The following is a 19,728-nucleotide window of genomic DNA, read 5'->3' on the forward strand; positions in this document are numbered from 1 at the left end:
TTAAACATGAATAATATTACCATAATTTATTCACTTTGTTTCTTGAAGAATATTATTCAGTTATGGGGCTCCTGAGTGGCGCAGCGGTCTAAGGCATTAAATCTCAGTGCTAGAGGCGTCACCACAGACCCTGGATTGATTCCAGGCTGTATCACAATCCGGCCGTGACTGGGAGTCCCATAGGGCGGCGCACAATTGGCCCAGCGTCGTTGTAAATAAGAATTTGTTCTTAACTGACTTGCCTAGTTAAATAGTGACCCAAAAAGTTGTCGTACTCCATGAACATAAACGAACTGTGTGTGTATAGCTTTAAAGTAAGTCAAATTATAATGTGGATGTCAGAGCGCTGTCTGTGAATTGTGACGGGCTATATTTCCTTACCCCATCCGTTCCCTGTATACCAAGTAGTGGGGCAGCGGCTGATGGTTTTTCGTAGCGTTTCCGAACTCTGTCACTGGGTATAGACGTGTGTACAAGATGTACTTATTAGAGCCAAATGTATTAGACTAGTTTAAACTGTTCTGCCTGCGGCTATGGACCACTGACCTGTTCACCGGACGTTCTACCTTGTCCCGGACCTGCTGTTTTCGACTCGCGACCTCCATGCTTGGCTATGACAAGCCAAATGACATTTTACTCCTGAGGTGCTGACCTGTTGCACCCTCTGCAGCCATTTATTTATCCCTGCTGTTAATCTACGAACCTCTTGAACGACCTGGCCTTAATGGCCATGTACTCTTATCTCCAGCCAGTAGAGGACTGGCCACCCCTCCGAGCCTGGTTCCTCTAGCTTTCTTCCTAGGTTCCTTTCTTCTTATTTTCTTCCCATAGCCACTGTGCTTCTGCATTGCTTGCTGTTTGTTTAGGCTGGGTTTCTGTGTAAGCACTTTGTGAAATCTGATGTAAAAAGGCCTTTTATAAATACATTTGGTTTGGAATTGCACGATACTCAGTGTGACATGTTTATTCCCTCTGTGCACAGCTAGCTAGTATAATTACATGATCATGGTAATGAACACCATTTTGTAATTTGCTACTTTGTACTTGCTTAATAAGATGAAAGCCTACCACATGTTATTGTTAAACTGCATTAAGTGATAAGACGGGTCTGAAGCCGGAAAAGGGAAATTCACGAGCACTCACAAGGCCTAACTTCACCCTCGCTCTACAAAGGTTTTCCAGCACACAGCTATAACTTAGCTACTGTAGTATCTTGGGCAGCTGTATTTCAAACAACGTAGGCAGGTTGCTTAAATTCAAACCTTAACATCGGCCTGTTGAATATAGACAGTGGTGCAGTCTGGACATTCCACACAATGTAGGGCTATTTATTTGCTGCAAAATTTCACTTGACGTTAATCATTGAAGTTTGAGAGCCTGTGTATAATCGTAGGCTTCGTGGGACACGACCCCCTCATCAAATGACACTTTACATTTACATTTTAGTCATTTAGCAGACGCTCTTATCCAGAGCGACTTACAGTTAGTGAATACTTTTTTATTTATTTTTTATACTGGCCCCCCATGGGAATCGAACCCACAACCCTGGCGTTGCAAACGCCATGCTCTATCAACTGAGCTACATCCCTGCCGGCCATTTAGAACACTGACAAGTAAAGAGCATATATATATATATATTAATTATATATATATATAATTCTCAATCTGATTAGGTGGGCCTGGCACCCCAGTGGGTGGCCCACCCGTGCCTACGCCGCTGACCCGTTTGTTAGCTAAGTTTAATGAAATGATCAAATGTGACCTGCGAATCAGTGATCACTTTTTAGCTCCAGTAATGGTTCATCTTTTTTTTTTTGCGGTTTGGACACTCATTGACACTGAGGGCCACCATCTATCTGGTGGCATTTTTGCCAGGTGAGGACATACTTTCCACACCAAGCCAGCGAATACCTAAGTCTTTACAGTAGCACCCTCCCTAATAAATAGAAGCTTCCCAAATGGCACCCTATTCGCTATATAGGTAATAGGTTGCCATTTGGGACACAGACATTGAATGGGTTAAGACACATAAATTGATTGAATATTGGACAAGGTCTCTCAGGTCCCTTTCAAGTGTTTGTGTGTAGAGGGGTTGCATGGCTTCCAAACCAATTCCTAAAACTCTGCAGACCATAGCTTTGCTTCTGTCCCCTCATCCACCTTTACCACTCCCTTCCTGCCTGGGGAGATGGAGAAAGCATCCCAAATGGCACCCTATTCCCTATATAGTGCACTACTTTTGACCATGGGCCCTGGTGAGTGTCGTGAATATGGTGCCGTTTGGTACACCGACAGAGAAGTGTCCAGATGGTGAGTCACCAGCAATAGCAGGGGGACAACAGGGGGTACAAAGGGGCGACAGTAGGGGGTAACAAGACCTTCACTTGACAGCTCTTATCAGGAAATTAGGGTGAATGATTACTTTATACAATTTAGATGATTTAATTTGCATTTTAGTCATTTAGCAGACACGTTATTTTTTTCAGAGCAACTTACATTCAACTAAAGGGAAAACAACCACATATCACAGTTATTGCAAGTAGAACCTTCTTCAAAAAAGCCCTTATCAACAGAATCAGTGCCAGGAATGTTGTCCTCATTTAGCCCACACTCCTTTCTAAATCTGGTTCCGGCAAAAGGCATGATGCTTCAGTACCGAGGCATGGACAGTGCTTAGACTTACACCTTATGGAACAGCGGGGACTGTGAAGCAACACAAACATAGGCACAGACACATGCATACACACACATGATAACATACGCTCTATACACACACTTACACATGGATTTTGTGTTGTAGATATGTGGTAGTGGAGTAGGGGCCTGAGGGCACACACTTAGTGTGCTGTGAAATCTGTTATGAATGTATTGTAATGTTTTTTTAAAATGTATAACTGCCTTCATTTTGCTGTACCCTAGGAAGAGTAGCTGCTGCCTTGGTAGCAGCTAATGGGGATCCATAATAAATACAAATAAAAATATAGTCACTGTCCATGCCTCTGTACTGAGGAAGTACAGTCACTGCTTGAAATGCCCCCACCTGTGCCATCAAATGTCTAGCTTATTGCTGGCTAAGGTGTTGTCAAGAGGACAGCCATGTATGTTTGAGATAGAATCCAATAATGAACACAAGTGTGAACTGTTGAGGAAGGAAGCAGTATACTGTTGTTAAACAAGCAGTGTGATGTCCTTTACATTTGACCTCCCATAAAGATTGTAATTTGTGTCTGTAAGGAGGATTAAGCCTTAAATGATGATGAGTTGGGTTGCCCGGGGCCCAAGCTGGCTGAATGCATCCCAAATAGGGTGCCATTTGGGACACACAGTGTTATGAGTTTGTTGTGATGGAGATGTCAAGTCGCTATACAGCCCATCAGACCCTCTGGCACTGGGAGAGAATCCACGATTGAGTCAGGCTGCTGTTTGAACATGCTCAGAGAGAATTTGCCTTCATATTGAGATGTCATCACAAACTTGCTGATGCCAATTTTAAACGTCCCTTTTTTCTAGTGTTCACGTCATGTCTTGTTATTGTTATCTCACAGGGATACTTCTCATAAATCACAAAATGTAGGCTGTGCTCTGGCTAGTAGCTACCTTGAGAGTAAATATGATGCAGATTTTTGTTCAGGTCATGCAAATAAAATAAAATTGTATTTGTCACATGCACTGAAAACAACAGGTGTAGACCTTACAGTGAAATGCAGTTTTAACCAACAATGCAGTTAAGAAAAATAAGTGTAAAAAATGATAATAATTAAAAAGCAGCAGTAAAATAAAAGTACCAGGGAGGATGAGGGGTTGACCCTAGAAACACCTGGATAAGAGACGTCCAGGCTGAGAGGACCAGAGAGGCCCCAACTGAAAAAAACATAGCCCAAACTGAGTGAGATGGAGGACATACATCAATGGCCTATGCTCCTTACAGGTTAAATCAAGTCAAGTACAGTACCTAAGTATTCCACAAGGTGTCACCTAATAACTGCATGTTGACATTGCAATAAGAACAGTAATTAACTGAACATTCAAGATTTGAATGTTATTGACAGTTATTACACATCTGTCAGACCAACATTATATAATATATGTATAATATCCCATTAAGATATAATGATAAAGCATATTTAAAGGTAATTTTAAAGCATTTACACCAACTGGCCTTGATCAAGATCTTCTATCAGGTGTTCAATGTTGATACATATTTATTGAAATATAACCACAGGAACAGTATGCAAGAATACAAACATTTGAATAATCCCTTTTGGTACCCTTCTCCAGATCTGTGCCGACACAATCCTGTCTCGGAGCTCTATAGACAATTCCTTCGACTCCATGACTTGGTTTTTGCTCTGACATGTACTGTCAACTGTGGGACCTTATATAGACAGGTGTGTGCCTTTCCAAATCATGGCCAATCAATTGAATTTACCACAGGTGGACTACAATTTTGTTGTAGAAACAAAAACGTCTAAACCTGTTTTTAGCTTTGGCATTATTGGGTATTGTGTGTAGATTGATGAGGGGGAAATTAATTTAATCCATTTTAGAATAAGGCTGTAACGTAACAACATGTGGGAAAGTAAAGTAGTCTGAATACTTTCTGAATGCACTGTACATAATTTACATACAGTACATACACCATTGACATCATTTACACACAGAGAAGCCAGCTCTGACAGATCCACCTGAGAGGCCCAGCTCATGAGCTCCATCATCAGCAGATTGCAAATTAGAATGGAAAATGAATGTGTTTATGCAACAAATGTTACTGCATTGAATCGTATCGCGTCGAACTGAATCGCATGGATTCGTTCTTTAATCAAACCGAATCGTTTCAAACTACAACGTATCGTTCTTGTACGTATCAAAGCCCATGTATCTAGACACGTATCTAGAAACACATTTATGTTTGTACTGTAAGTCCATGAACCTATGTTAGGAAAAGTTACAATATAATATAGATTGGTTTCCTTCCTTATATCTTGTGTGACTCGCCCATAAACTCAGACCTTTAGGGCAGTAAGATACACTGATCAATCATGGGGCATAGGACTGTAGAAAAAAAGCCATGTAAGCTACATAGTAGTTGGTACACAACTTGACTGGTATTCAGTATCTCTTTGGTGTTCTGCCTTAGAGCTCATGCTTTTGGGGCAGTACTGTTCATTGGGCACAGGCCCATATAAAAAAAGCACAAATGGTCCTCTGTAGCTCAATTGGTAGAGCATGGCGCTTGTAACGCCAGGGTAGTGGGACCACCCATACGTAAAAATGTATGCACAATGACTGTAAGTCGCTTTGGATAAAAGCGTCTGCTAAATGGCATATTATTTATTATTTTAAAGGGGTTGCATCCCAAATAGCAACCTTCGCAAATAGCAACCTATTCTCATTATGTGGTCCTCTGTAGCTCAGCTGGTAGAGCACGGCGCTTGTAACGCCAAGGTAGTAGGTTCGATCCCCGGGACCCCCCATACACAAAAAATGTATGAACGCATGACTGTAAGTCGCTTTGGATAAAAGCGTCTGCTAAATATTATATTATTATTATTATAGTGCACTACATTTGACCAGGGCCCTGTGCGAATAGGGTGCCATCTGGGACACAGCCATGGTGAGAGCAGGATCGTCACACACATAGTCATGTTCTGAAGAACTGGTCTATGTGTCAAGGCAGTTGTTCACAAGCTTCACATATGGATTTACTCTGGTTTTCATTGGGGCTTGGTTTCAGTTTTAGGGCAGGGCACTAGAACAAAGCACCAAAATAGCATTGGGCAGGTGGAGATCAAGGTTCTGTAGCCAGAACATGTCATTGAGACTGCTGTTATTCAATAATAATAATAATAAACTATATTTGTAAGTGCTGGGCATCTTTGTTAAAGTTGGATTTCTCAAAATAGGCCTACACATCTTTTTGAGATTTAAGCAGGCAGCTTTTCTATTTAAATTGCCTTTCATGTTGCAGAACCTCTCTCTCTCTCTCTCTCTCTCTCTCTCTCTCTCTCTCTCTCTCTCTCTCTCTCTCTCTCTCTCTCTCTCACACACACACACACAATTATAGTACTTTCATTAGATGGAGACAAGTTATCAGAAATAAATGGCTTGGAACATTCCTTTGAAGTGATATATAAAACAATATAATTCAATATTATTGGATGCCAAAATTATAACAATAAAATTAATTGGTGAGATTTTGGAGTGATTGGTGACAGGGTTATCTTTCCATAACGAATATTGGCAAAATCTCATAATTTTTTAGAAATCACCAAATTATTTACGCAAGAATGGGTGCAATGCTTGCCTTGCCCGCGCGCGCTATATATCACCTTCGACAGTTCCAAAATTGACCAGCGTGTGGAGGCGGTTCCCCAAACTCCGGGTGGGTCTCTTTCTCCATGCTCTAGTCTAGCCTGGGAACGTCGAAACAGAGGGAGAAAGATTTAACAGGTGGTCAGAAATACAAGCTAACAGTGTCGTCCCTGGAGATAAGGTGAAAGATCGTTCGGTCTCATCTATTTTTAAGGATACAAGAACTAAAGAAACTTAATGTTTCGGCTGACTTTCAAAGGGAGAATTTATCCTCGGTTTTCCTCCGAATCTGGGCAAGAATTATCGGATATTAAACTATGAAAGTGACGGTGTGTTTTGGAAGGACTAGGGTGGTGGTACCGTGCGGAGATGGAAATATCAAAGTCCATACTCTCATCCAGCAAGCCGTCATGAGATACAAAAAAGCCATTGCAAAGGTAAGTCGCTGTTACTTTGGATCACGCGTTTGTTTCAAGTGTTACACAGCGGATTGGAATGCCTGGAGTGTCACACATTTGTAACAGCGATGAAAGGGAAATATACATCAAAGATTCTAAACGGAAACAATGCATTTCGCTATAAATTCGGGGAGTTGTTGATGATGTATCGCCATAACTGGTCGAGTCCTCTTCTGCAAACCCCACGAAAAACGTACTTTTGGACTTCACCCTTTACCTACCAAAGTGCATGGAGAGATAGCACATAACGCTACCTTTTTAGTAGTTAACTACCGATCTAATTGGGATATAAGATGCAAACCTATTTAGGTAGTCTAGAAGTAGAGGATAAGGATGCTAGCTAACTAGCTAGCTAACAATCCGAGATTTGATTCCCTGAGAGTTGTTAGCTAGCTGAGTGTTTGCTAGCTAGCTAGTTAGCACCAGCAAGCTGCAGGATGGCATTCTAGGTTTTTGAAATGGGGTGCTAGATAAAAAGCATAACGTTTCGTATCGATTTTATACCTATTGGATATATCTAGCCTACATTTTCACCGCCACCCGTTTCTCTTTGTTCCCCTTACTAATTAGCCTATTATGTTGGTATAGTTGGCTAAGAAGCTGTAGCTTGCTAGGCTATCAGTCAAGGAAGAAAGCTTCAAACAAATAGTAACGTTATATATTCGGGATGTGCATCTTTCCTTTTCAAGACGATTCGATACGTGTCTAGATACATGGGCTTTGATACTTACAAGAACGATACGTTGTAGTTTGAAACGATTCGGTTTGATTAAAGAACGAATCCATGCGATTCGGTTCCTCGATGCGATACGATTCAATGCAGTAACATTTGTTGCATAAACACATTCATTTTCCATTCAAAATTAAAATCTGCTGATGATGGAGCTCATGAGCTGGGCCTCTCAGATGGATCTGTTAGAGCTGGCTTCTCTGTGTGTAGATTATGTCTATGGTGTATGTAAATTATGTACAGTGCATTCAGAAAGTATTCAGACTACTTCACTTTCCCACATTTTGTTACCTTACAGCCTTATTCTAAAATTGGTTAAATTAATTTCCCCCTCATCAATCTACACACAATACCCCATAATGACAAAACGAAAACAAATTTAGACATGTTTGTTTCTACAACTTGATTGGAGTCCACCTGTGGTAAATTCAATTGATTGGCCATGATTTGGAAAGGCACACACCTGTCAATATAAGGTCCCACAGTTGACAGTGCATGTCAGAGTAAAAACCAAGCCATGGGGTTGAAGGAATTGTCCGTAGAGCTCCGAGACAGGATTGTGTCGGCACAGATCTTGGGAAGGGTACCAAAACATTTCTGCAGCATTGAAGGTCCCCAAGAACACAGTTGCCTCCATCATTCTTAAATGGAAAAAGTTTGGAATTATCAGAACTCTTCCTAGAGCTGGCCGCCGGCCAAACTGAGCAATCGGGGGAGAAGGGCCTTGGTCAGGGAGTTGACCAAGAACCTGATGGTCACTCTGACAGAGCTCCAGAGTTCCTCTGTGAGATGGGAGAACCTTCCAGAAGGACACTCATCTCTGCAGCACTCCACCAATCAGGCCTTTGTGGTAGAATGGCCAGATGGAAGCCACTCCTTACTACATGATAGCCCGCTTGGAGTTTGCCAAAAGGCACCCACATGACTCTGACCATGAGAAACAAGATTCTCTGATTTGATGAAACCAAGATTGAACTATTTGGCCTGAATGCCAAGCGTCACGTCTGGAGGAAACCAGGCATCGCTCATCACCTGGCCAATACCATCCCTAATGTGAAGCATGATGGTGGCAGCATCATGCTGTGGGGATGTTTTTCAGTGGCAGGGAGACTAGTCAGGATCGAGGGAAAGATGAACGGAGCCAAGACAATGCAGGAGTGGCTTCGGGACAAGTCTCTGAATGTCCTTGAGTGGCCCAGCCAGAGCCCGGACTTGAACCCGATCGAACAGCTCTGGAGAGACGTGGAAATAGCTGTGTAGCGACGCTCCCCGTCCAATCTGACAGAGCTTGAGAGGATCTGCAGAGAAGAAAGGGAGAAACCCGCCAAATACAGGGGTGCCAAGCTTGTAGCGTCATACCCAAGAAGACTTGAGGCTGTAATCGCTGCCAAAGGTGCTTTTAACAAAGTACTGAGTAAAGGGTCTGAATACTTATGTAAATGTCATATTTCAGTTTATTTTTTATAAATGTGCAAAAAAAAAACGTTTTTGCTTTGTCATTATGGGGTATCGTGTGTTGATTGATGACGGGAATAAATGATTGAATTTATGTTAGAATAAGGATGTAATAAAATGTGGAAAAAGTGACGGGGTCTGAATAATTTACTACTACTAATTTATCAATATTTCTTGTTTACAAAATAGCTTTGGATTTCACCGCCATCTCAAAATCGAATGGTTTTGACCATTTTAGCATTTGCATGCTGAAGGTGCCGTGCAGATGTGCGAGATCAGGAACAGGCTGCCTACCCCACGTTGGTCAGTGCGCGAAGCTGGGCACAGTGCGCAGTTTGACTAAGCTACTGATATTCCCTAGGGTTGTTCCGAATGTAAAATGACTTTTAGATCAATGACTGTCAACACAGTTACATGCTTAGTTCAACACTGAAGGAGAGGACGCATCAGCTGTCTCAAAATATTAGGTATTTTCAGAAGGTAGAAAGAAAGTAATATGAGCAAAAAAAATAGTGAATCGCCGATTCGTAACCGATGCATGCTACATTTGGATCTGTTTTGGGTCCGTGGACTGATGCAGTCCTATCTAAAACATTTAAATCAGGACCAATGTGTATCAGTGAATGCTTAAATCCCTAATATCTATCTTATCGGCCACTCACTCACAACCCAAATGAAACCTATAGAATGATGCATGGTTGAACTTCAGGATGGTTCTTGCCTTTGTTTTCATTCTGTCTCAAGTGTTTGAACTGGTAGTGAAGAAGCTTAGTTGGGCCGCAGGCATTTTGAGTGCAATAAGCCCTGTAGGATGGAGAGGGAAACTGCAGGTGCCCTCCATTGAAACTTGTTCAATGAGGACCCTTGTTTATGTTTGTTTGAAGACAAAAGTTCATGTCTGGATAAATGGTACAGTTGACTATTATATTGTGCAATTTCTTAGCATATGATGGTTGTACTGGCGTGCCTGGACAGCTGAGAGTCGGATAACAGGTTACATTTGATTGCCCAGATGCCAAGTTGTTGATACAGTAGCAGGCTATTTGATTCTCTTCCACAGAATGTTCATTTTCCCTCTCAGACAGGAGGAGGCGAGCAGAAACGTTGTGTTTTTGAATGTGGCTGCAGGGTGCAGACCATTTTGCAGTGCTTAAGACATTTATTTATATTTAGTGGTTAAGAGCGTTGGGCCAGTAAGGTCACTGGTTTGAATCCCTGAGACAACTAGATGAAAAATGGTTGATGTGCCCTTGAGCAAGGCACTTAACCCTAATTGCTCCTGTAAGTCGCTCTGGATAAGAGCGTCTGCTTAATGACAAAAATGTCAAATGTAATGTAAAGCAACAATATGTCACTTTTTGGGTGACCTGACCAAATTCACATAGAAATGTGAGTTATAGATCTGTCATTCTCATTGAAAACAAGTCTATGAAGCAGTATATTTGTTCTATGTGCGCTTTTTCTATGCTGCCGATCTTACATTTTTAGTTTTTGCGTCTTTTGGTTTTGTACACCAGTTTCAAACAGCTGAATATACAATATTTTTGGTTATGGAAAATATATTTCACAGTGGTTTAGATGGTGCAATGATTCTCTACACAATGACTGCTTGTTTTGTCACAAACTGAAATTAGGCGAAGTATTAGAATTCTTGCAACCAGGAAATGGCAGAGCAATTTCTGCATATTGCACCTTTTTTTTTGAAAGTCATTAATTGACAACAAACTTGATTACATTGATATTTGAGCTACAGGACCATGAGAATTCCATTAATAAATCATGCATGGCACAGCATTGTGTGGATGAGCAGTCTCATTTGTTTGAATGTTAGTAACCCAGCTGACATTGTGCAGTGCATGTCCTTTCAATTATTCAGTGAGGTCTGACAGTGGCACCCTGGAGAAAAATTGGCCTATTCCTATCCTGAGGCTGTGACTGGGAGGCAGACTGGTGGAGCATATCTGGGGGATTTTGCCTACACTTAGACTTTTCTATATCAATATAATCCTGCATATTAATGACTTTCTAGAGTGTTTGTGTCAGTGTAGTTAACACATTGGTTAAAGTTTTTTATTTTGCCCTCCCATAGAAATTCTGTGATCATTGGTCTTACCAAACTGACAATCAATGCAATGGGAAGAAACTGACGATAATCGTAACATGCATACAAGCCTAGCTAAGCAGCAGACCTGATGGCAGGGAGTGAAAAGTGGGGAAATACTGTCTGTTCTCAAGCTGAGAGTGAATTGGGCTTCTAGGGTGGAAATGAGGCCCAAAATCAAAGACTCATTATGTATCCATTGTGCTTTGATCTAAAAACCCAGAGCTCCCTGTGAACTTCTCACACACAGCAGAAAATAAACCCACTTTAGTAGTTTAGTATATAGTTAGTTATTGTTGCTCCCGACCCATGCAAATTGAGTTTGATTCTAGAGCAGTTTAATGTCAAGTGACCGTGTCACAAAACTCTTTGGTCACAGAGGTTGGCACCCAAATGGCACCATATTCCCTATGTAGTGCACTCAAAAGTAGTCCAGTATGAAGGGAATAGGGTGCCATTTTGAACAGAGTCTTAATAGTGGTCTGGATTTAGCTTAGTTTGGGTGTTCCTGCACCGGTCTACCGTCTAGGACCCCCTCTGGTGACTTCCCTGTCATTATAGTGGGATGCTCCCGGCAGAGAGAAAAACACCAGGCCTTAATTCACCTCATAACTCAATAGATATGTCCCAAATTGCACACTATTACCTACAGCGGGGAAAAAAAAGTATTTAGTCAGCCACCAATTGTGCAAGTTCTCCCACTTACAAAGATGAGAGAGGCCTGTAATTTTCATCATAGGTACACGTCAACTATGACAGACAAAATGAGAATTTTTTTTCCAGAAAATCACATTGTAGGACTTTTAATGAATTTATTTGCAAATTATGGTGGAAAATAAGTATTTGGTCAATAACAAAAGTTTCTCAATACTTTGTTATATACTCTTTGTTGGCAATGACACAGGTGAAACGTTTTCTGTAAGTCTTCACAAGGTTTTCACACACTGTTGCTGGTATTTTGGCCCATTCCTCCATGCTGATCTCCTCTAGAGCAGTGATGTTTTGGGGCTGTCGCTGGGCAACACGGACTTTCAACTCCCTCCAAAGATTTTCTATGGGGTTGAGATCTGGAGACTGGCTAGGCCACTCCAGGACCTTGAAATGCTTCTTGCGAAGCCACTCCTTCGTTGCCCGGGCAGTGTGTTTGGGATCATTGTTATGCTGAAAGACCCAGCCACGTTTCATCTTCAATGCCCTTGCTGATGGAAGGAGGTTTTCACTCAAAATCTCACGATACATGGCCCCATTAATTCTTTCCTTTACACGGATCAGTCGTCCTGGTCCCTTTGCAGAAAAACAGCCCCAAAGCATGATGTTTCCACCCCCATGCTTCACAGTAGGTATGGTGTTCTTTGGATGCAACTCAGCATTCTTTGTCCTCCAAACACGACGAGTTGAGTTTTTACCAAAAAGTTATATTTTGGTTTCATCTGACCATATGACATTCTCCCAATCCTCTTCTGGATCATCCAAATGCACTCTAGCAAACTTCAGACAGGCCTGGACATTTACTGGCTTAAGCAGGGGGACACGTCTTGCATTGCAGGATTTGAGTCCCTGGCGGCGTAGTGTGTTACTGATGGTAGGCTTTGTTACATTGGTCCCAGCTCTCTGCAGGTCATTCAATAGGTCCCCCCGTGTGGTTCTGGGATTTTTGCTCACCGTTCTTGTGATCATTTTGACCCCACGGGGTGAGATCTTGCGTGGAGCCCCAGATCGAGGGAGATTATCAGTGGTCTTGTATGTCTTCCATTTCCTAATAATTGCTCCCACAGTTGATTTCTTCAAACCAAGCTGCTTACCTATTGCAGATTCAGTCTTCCCAGCCTGGTGCAGGTCTACAATTTTGTTTCTGGTGTCCTTTGACAGCTCTTTGGTCTTGGCCATAGTGGAGTTTGGAGTGTGACTGTTTGAGGTTGTGGACAGGTGTCTTTTATACTGATAACAAGTTCAAACAGGTGCCATTAATACAGGTAACGAGTGGAGGACAGAGGAGCCTCTTAAAGAAGAAGTTACAGGTCTGTGAGAGCCAGAAATCTTGCTTGTTTGCAGGTGACCAAATACTTATTTTCCACCATAATTTGCAAATAAATTCATTAAAAATCCTACAATGTGATTTTTTGGAATATTTTTTCTCAATTTGTCTGTCATAGTTGATGTGTACTTATGATGAAAATTACAGGCCTCTCATCTTTTTAAGTGGGAGAACTTGCACAATTGGTGGCTGACTAAATACTTTTTCCCCCACTGTATATAGGGCCCATTAAAAGAAGTGTGGTTTATATAGGGAAAAGGGTTCCATTTCGGACACAACCCAGGCCTCAATTCACCTCATAAGAAGAAATGGTGTTGACAGAATGGCATTGCTTTTCTTGGCAACTTTTTCTTTTTGTCCTGTTGTTCTTGAACAACATCCTCAGAAACCATATGTTGTTCAGATGGAATATTACTGCTTATGACAAGACTAACGATCAAGTAGCCTATATTGAGTATGACATCCATGGATTGGAACTTTTGACTGCGTTGTTTCAAATCCTGATGTGACATGTAGTCTATTAGGCCTAGTATTAGGGTACAGGAGAAACGCTCAACCCACTTGTTGACAGCGTTTCCTTTTCATTGTCCATAATGGGTGTTAAAGGATGAAAGATGTCTGCCTCCCTCCTGTGCTTAATAAAACATATAGGCCTACTCGATATTGTGTCATCTCAATTCTTATGAGTTATTTTTGGTTTGACTGATAGCCTAATTATTGCTACCACCAAAAGGGATAGGTTCCATTTGATGGGCTTGCCCAAGGATATCATTTAATTTCAATTAAACAAATTATTTTAATTGGTGTGTAACTGCCTTTGATCTGATCTGCAATGCCTCAGGATGGGCACGTGATTGTGAGAAGAAAGTTGTTGCTCTGGTCATGTGCATCACACACTGTCCTGCACCACTTAGAAAATGTCCTATGATCAGAGTCTATGCAGTCATTCCAATCAACATTCAAACAAGACTATCCAGGGCAATGGCTCAGTTATGGACTTGTTCTTATGTTCAAAAGGACAACCTCCAAATACCGTAGAGACATTATGGTCATCACTTCCTACAGTACACAATGTGATATGTGTCCATAGAATGTTGCTAGCCTTGGTACCAGTCTGTTGGTGTTATCTTACCACTCCTTTTCATGCCAAACAAACATCAAATAAAATGGTGCATGGAGTGGCACGATGCCACAATTACTGGTACCCAGGCTAGAATGTTGCACATTTAGCTGCTGAACTGTTTGATCTCTGTGTCACAGCAGGGCTGTGTGAGACAGTGGATTGGCTTCCTGCTCCAAAAATGGGCACAATGCTGGATTAAAAGCTTGTGTGATTATGTGTGATGATCCCTGTGGCAATGACTGTGACCTTGGCTGAGTCCCAAATGGCACCTTATGCCCTATTTAGTGCAATGCTTTTGACCAGAGCCCCTATGGGCCCAGACCAAAAGTAGTGCTCTAGAAAGGGAATAGGGAGCCATTTGGGACTCAGCCCTTGACCACAGGCTCTCTGTGGAGTCAATCACTGATGCATGACTTTGGCAAGGCATTCTCTGAATAGTTTCCACCGTATTTCTTATACCAGTGACAGAAGTTCCTTTTTAACTCCATGAAGGAAAGTGCGCAAGCATCAGTGAGGTGGAAGTTGGGTTTCAAATCATTACTTTATTGCTCTAAAAATGATCTATGTGATGTTTAAAATATTTGATTGCAGGGCATTTTGAATAGCCTAGTAGGTTTTGAATCCATATCGATTTTTCACCGGTTCCCTGCTGCATGCAAGGTACTTCCATACGTTTCCAGCTTTTAGAAACATGACGTGTTAATGAAAAGGCCAACCGTGCGTTAGTTAGGTCTCTGTGAAGGAGAATGAACATGGTGTGTAGTCATTAGTGGACCAGCAGCAGCTGTTCAGGGCTGTGGCCCAAATGGCACCCTATTCCCTTTATAGTGCACTACTTTTGACCAAAGACCTATGGGCCCTGGTCAAACGTAGTGCGTTATATAGGGAATAGGCTGCCATTTGGGACACAACCTAGGCATCCTAATGGAGAGGGAGATGTGATTTGTACTGATGTGAGGCATGAGCCACAGACAGCATCACAGTTTAGTGCTGCCTGCCCTGAGAGGCATTGCTCATACTTCATATCTGTGTTCAAAAATACAATAATCTAGCTGAACTTTAGGCATGTGCTATTAAAATGGACATTTACATACGTTTGTTCTCCTAGAGCCTTAATCTAGGATCAGGTCCCCCTTCTTATTCATTCTGATTTAAAAGGCACAATTAATCCTAGATCAGCACTCCTCCTCTGAGACGATTTATGAATACAGGCTCTGATTTAAACCATTTCTGACTGCCATTGATGGGAAATGGCCATGCTACAGGAAGTGACCCAGTAGTAGGGATTAGTAGGTCTACTCCAGGAGAGGGCATCTGTAAGAGAGCGCTCGTGGCCTCTTGGAACCTAGTTAACCGGAAGCTAAGTCATAACACTTCATGACATAGTGCGTAAGTGGTTTACAGAGTGCTATGCAAACAGATTACTTGCACCCTGGCAGAGATCCAGTCAGCTGAGTTTTTGCACCATCCATGGCCGCCAAGCCCGCCATGTGTGAATCAAGCCTAGTTGCATAGCTACATATGGTCCATGGCCCAATGAGGGCTCCATGGGAAACAAAACAGGCCAATGGGTGGCATATAATTTCATGTGTGCCCATGTCTAGCTGACGGCACACCAGTGGTGGCTGGTAGCACTTTAAATCTGATGACTGCTCATGGTTTCCGTGAGTTGCATACCGTTCCATTCATTACATTCCAGTCATTTACTATGATGACCCTCCCCTCACCAGCCACCACTACGGGACACTTATAACACTTTACAAGGCATTGTCTTGGGATGGGATGTAAGCCTCGTTTTTGGTTGAAGTTTCATTTTTTCCACTGCTGTGAAGCTCTACCCTTTTTTAGGTCTTCTTCCATAAACTGAGGAAGAGCTTTTATGATATCTGCTCCCTGCTTTGCTCTCTGAGTTTATTGCATATCTTTGTCCACCTTTGTCAGAAGCAGAACTTTCTTGCACGTGTTTGGGTGCTCAGCTCCAGACGCTCTGACCGAGTTTATTTAAGAACAAGGTTCTTCAGGAGCCTCCACAGAAGTGTGTTTGTAGAAAGCCATGGGTGTGTTCCTGAAGCTGGTGGACTGTTTGGCGGAACTCTGGCAAGCAGAATACGGCCATTGTAGAAGCTGAAGCAACTCCCAAGCCGGGTTATTTGGTCTCCTTGAAGCACTAGCAGTGGTATTTCTTTCTGAGTGTTTCTAGTTCTTCATCAATAATCAATGTCTAGGATTGGCCATTGGTGTTGGAACTGATCTTCTTGCTGACAAGACGTCTTCATGTTGAGGTTATAAAGAAATGTAGGCTAAGTTCAGGTTGAATTTGTTAAGAGGATTATTGTGATTCAAGCCTCAAGAACATTAAATATTTCCGGAACATTTCGATAGTTATCCTGAGGGAGCCAAGTATAACTGGATAGCGGCAGCAGACGGTACCCTATACCCATTAGGCTCTGGTCAAAAGTAGTTCACTACGTAGGGAATAGGGAGCCACTTGGGATTCAGACACATTTCTCCCAGAATTCACCAGAAACTTGGTTGAATATTGTGTCAATGAGACTATTCTTATGAACAATGCATACAGTTGGACTCTACTTGTGTCTGGGGTAACATTAAGCCAGTTTACTATGTAACTAAACCAGGTGTCAGTTTGGCTTGGTGGATATGGCGTGTAGGACCATAATGAAAATATTGAGGACCACAATGGAAATACAGTGAGGGAAAAAAGTATTTGATCCCCTGCTGATTTTGTACGTTTGCCCACTGACAAATAAATGATCAGTCTATACTTTTAATGGTAGGTTTATTTGAACAGTGAGAGACAGAATAACAACAAAAAAATCCAGAAAAACGCATGTCAAAAATGTTATAAATTGATTTGCATATTAATGAGGGGAAATAAGTATTTGACCCCCTCTCAATCAGATAGATTTCTGGCTCCCAGGTGTCTTTTTATACAGGGAACAAGCTGAGATTAGGAGCACACTCTTAAAGGGAGTGCTCCTAATTTCAGCTTGTTACCTGTATAAAAGACACCTGTCCACAGAAGCAATCAATCAATCAGATTCCAAACTCTCCACCATGGCCAAGACCAAAGAGCTCTCCAAGGATGTCAGGGACAAGATTGTAGACCGAGACAAGATTGTAGACCTACACAAGGCTGGAATGGGCTACAAGACAATCGCTAAGCAGCTTGGTGAGAAGGTGACAACAGTTGGTGCGATTATTCGCAAATGGAAGAAACACAAAATAACTGTCAATCTCCCTCGGCCTGGGGCTCCATGCAAGATCTCACCTCGTGGAGTTGCAATGATCATGAGAACGGTGAGGAATCAGCCCAGAACTACACGGGAGGATGTTGTCAATGATCTCAAGGCAGCTGGGACCATAGTCACCAAGAAAACAATTGGTAACACAATACGCCGTGAAGGACTGAAATCCTGCAGCGCCCTCAAGGTCCCCCTGCTCAAGAAAGAACATATACAGGCCCGTCTGAAGTTTGCCAATGAACATCTGAATGATTCAGAGGAGAACTGGGTGAAAGTGTTGTGGTCAGATGAGACCAAAATCGAGCTCTTTGGCATCAACTCAACTCGCCGTGTTTGGAGGAGGAGGAATGCTGCCTATGACCCCAAGAACACCATCCCCACCGTCAAACATGGAGGTGGAAACATTATGCTTTGGGGGTGTTTTTCTGCTAAGGGGACAGGACAACTTCACCGCATCAAAGGGACAATGGACGGGGCCATGCACCGTCAAATCTTGGGTGAGAACCTCCTTCCCTCGGCCAGGGCATTGAAAATGGGTCGTGGATGGGTATTCCAGCATGACAATGACCCAAAACACACGGCCAAGGCAACAAAGGAGTGGCTCAAGAAGAAGCACATTAAGGTCCTGGAGTGGCCTAGCCAGTCTCCAGACCTTAATCCCATAGAAAATCTGTGGAGGGAGCTGAAGGTTCGAGTTGCCAAACGTCAGCCTCGAAACCTTAATGACTTGGAGAAGATCTGCAAAGAGGAGTGGAACAAAATCCCTCCTGAGATGTGTGCAAACCTGGTGGCCAACTACAAGAAACGTCTGACCTCTGTGATTGCCAACAAGGGTTTTGCCACCAAGTACTAAGTCATGTTTTGCAGAGGGGTCAAATATTTATTTCCCTCATTAAAATGCAAATCAATTTATAACATTTTTGACATGCGCTTTTCTTGATTTTTTTGTTGTTGTTATTCTGTCTCGTCTCTCACTGTTCAAATAAACCTACCATTAAAATTATAGACTGATCATGTCTTTGTCAGTGGGCAAACGTACAAAATCAGTAGGGGATCAAATACTTTTTCCCTCACTGTATCGAGGATAATTTTTTTATTATCCTCGATAATGTTAGTACTGTTGCTAGGCTGGAGCAGCCTTCTATGTAGGCAACTATTCATTATTAAATAAATCAAATAACATTTTGTTCCCCAGCTCCATAAATATGTCCCAAACGACACCTTATTTTTTTATATAGTGCGCTGCTTTTGACTATAGTCTTATGGGCCCTGGTCAAAAGTAGAACGATATGTATAGGGAATAGGATGCCATTTGGGATGGAACCCATCTCTGGTTTTGTTCCCCCAGTTCCGTTAATGTGTTCTTCAGAAGCACGTCTCTGTGGGGATGCTGGCCTGTTCTGAGCTCTCCATAACCGAAAACCCTCTCTGAAATGTCAAGGCCTGTGTGTGGAACACCGAGCACAGGGAGAGGATTGTCTCAGAGGAATGTCTGGCCATTGAATAAACATCTCCCCATGGCTCAGATGTACTTTACAAAAGACTCCACTCAACAAAAATCAGACTCATGAGTTTTGATTGTTTCCATTAAATACCCTTTAGAGACTTCTTGCACAGACATCTGGTCAAAAGTAGTGCACTATATAGGGAATAGGGTGCCATTTGGGACGCAGAAAATGTGTCTACTATATATAGCAGGAGATCGACTACAGATCGCTCCACCCCGACAGATACTTGATTATTGGCCTTTTGGGCAGAGCAGCAGAGGCATGGTCTGTATCCCAAACGGTACCCTATTCCATAAATACTACTTTTGACCAGAGCCCTATGATCCCTAATCAAATGTAACACAATATAAAGGGAATAGGGTGCTTTGTGGGACATAGCCATGGGGATTTGAGCTTCGGTTCCCTGGGGACTGCACCTCTGAGGTTGAGGCAAGACTGCATTTATTAAAGCATAACCTAACCCAGACATCTGAACAAAACCACAAATGCATGTTGATATCTGTTAACTTGGAGGGATTTGATTAAGATCCTTATTTCTTTAGGACATCTTTAAGGGTGTGCTGTGACTGGCCGGGCTGCAATTCTGATGTCAGACTCGGAGCGAGTGAGTGCACAACAGATCAGGTCCACCCTTTCCATATTATCTTATTCATTAGGATTTAAAAGGCAAACTGATTCTAGATCAGCACTCCTACTCTGAGACGTTAGATACATACGGCCTCAAATGTCCTCATCAGACCAGA

General features: G+C 42.3%; 1 protein-coding gene across 2 annotated transcripts in view; it reads left to right on the forward strand.

The window, feature by feature from the left end:
* The first annotated feature begins 6,388 nt into the window (after positions 1–6,388).
* LOC311099130 (partitioning defective 3 homolog) overlaps positions 6,389–19,728 on the forward strand; it is a 227,359-nt gene continuing 214,019 nt past the window's right edge. The window contains exon 1 of one of the 2 annotated variants that reach the window (XM_084139786.1): positions 6,389–6,749. In XM_084139786.1, the coding sequence (XP_083995912.1) occupies positions 6,630–6,749 (120 nt within the window). In that variant the 5' untranslated portion in view covers positions 6,389–6,629. The remainder of the gene's footprint in view (positions 6,750–19,728) is intronic. The other variant, XM_084139787.1, reaches the window with a different exon arrangement.

This window comes from Coregonus lavaretus (assembly GCF_964263955.1).
Source record: "Coregonus lavaretus genome assembly, chromosome: 23".
NCBI lineage: Eukaryota > Metazoa > Chordata > Actinopteri > Salmoniformes > Salmonidae > Coregonus > Coregonus lavaretus.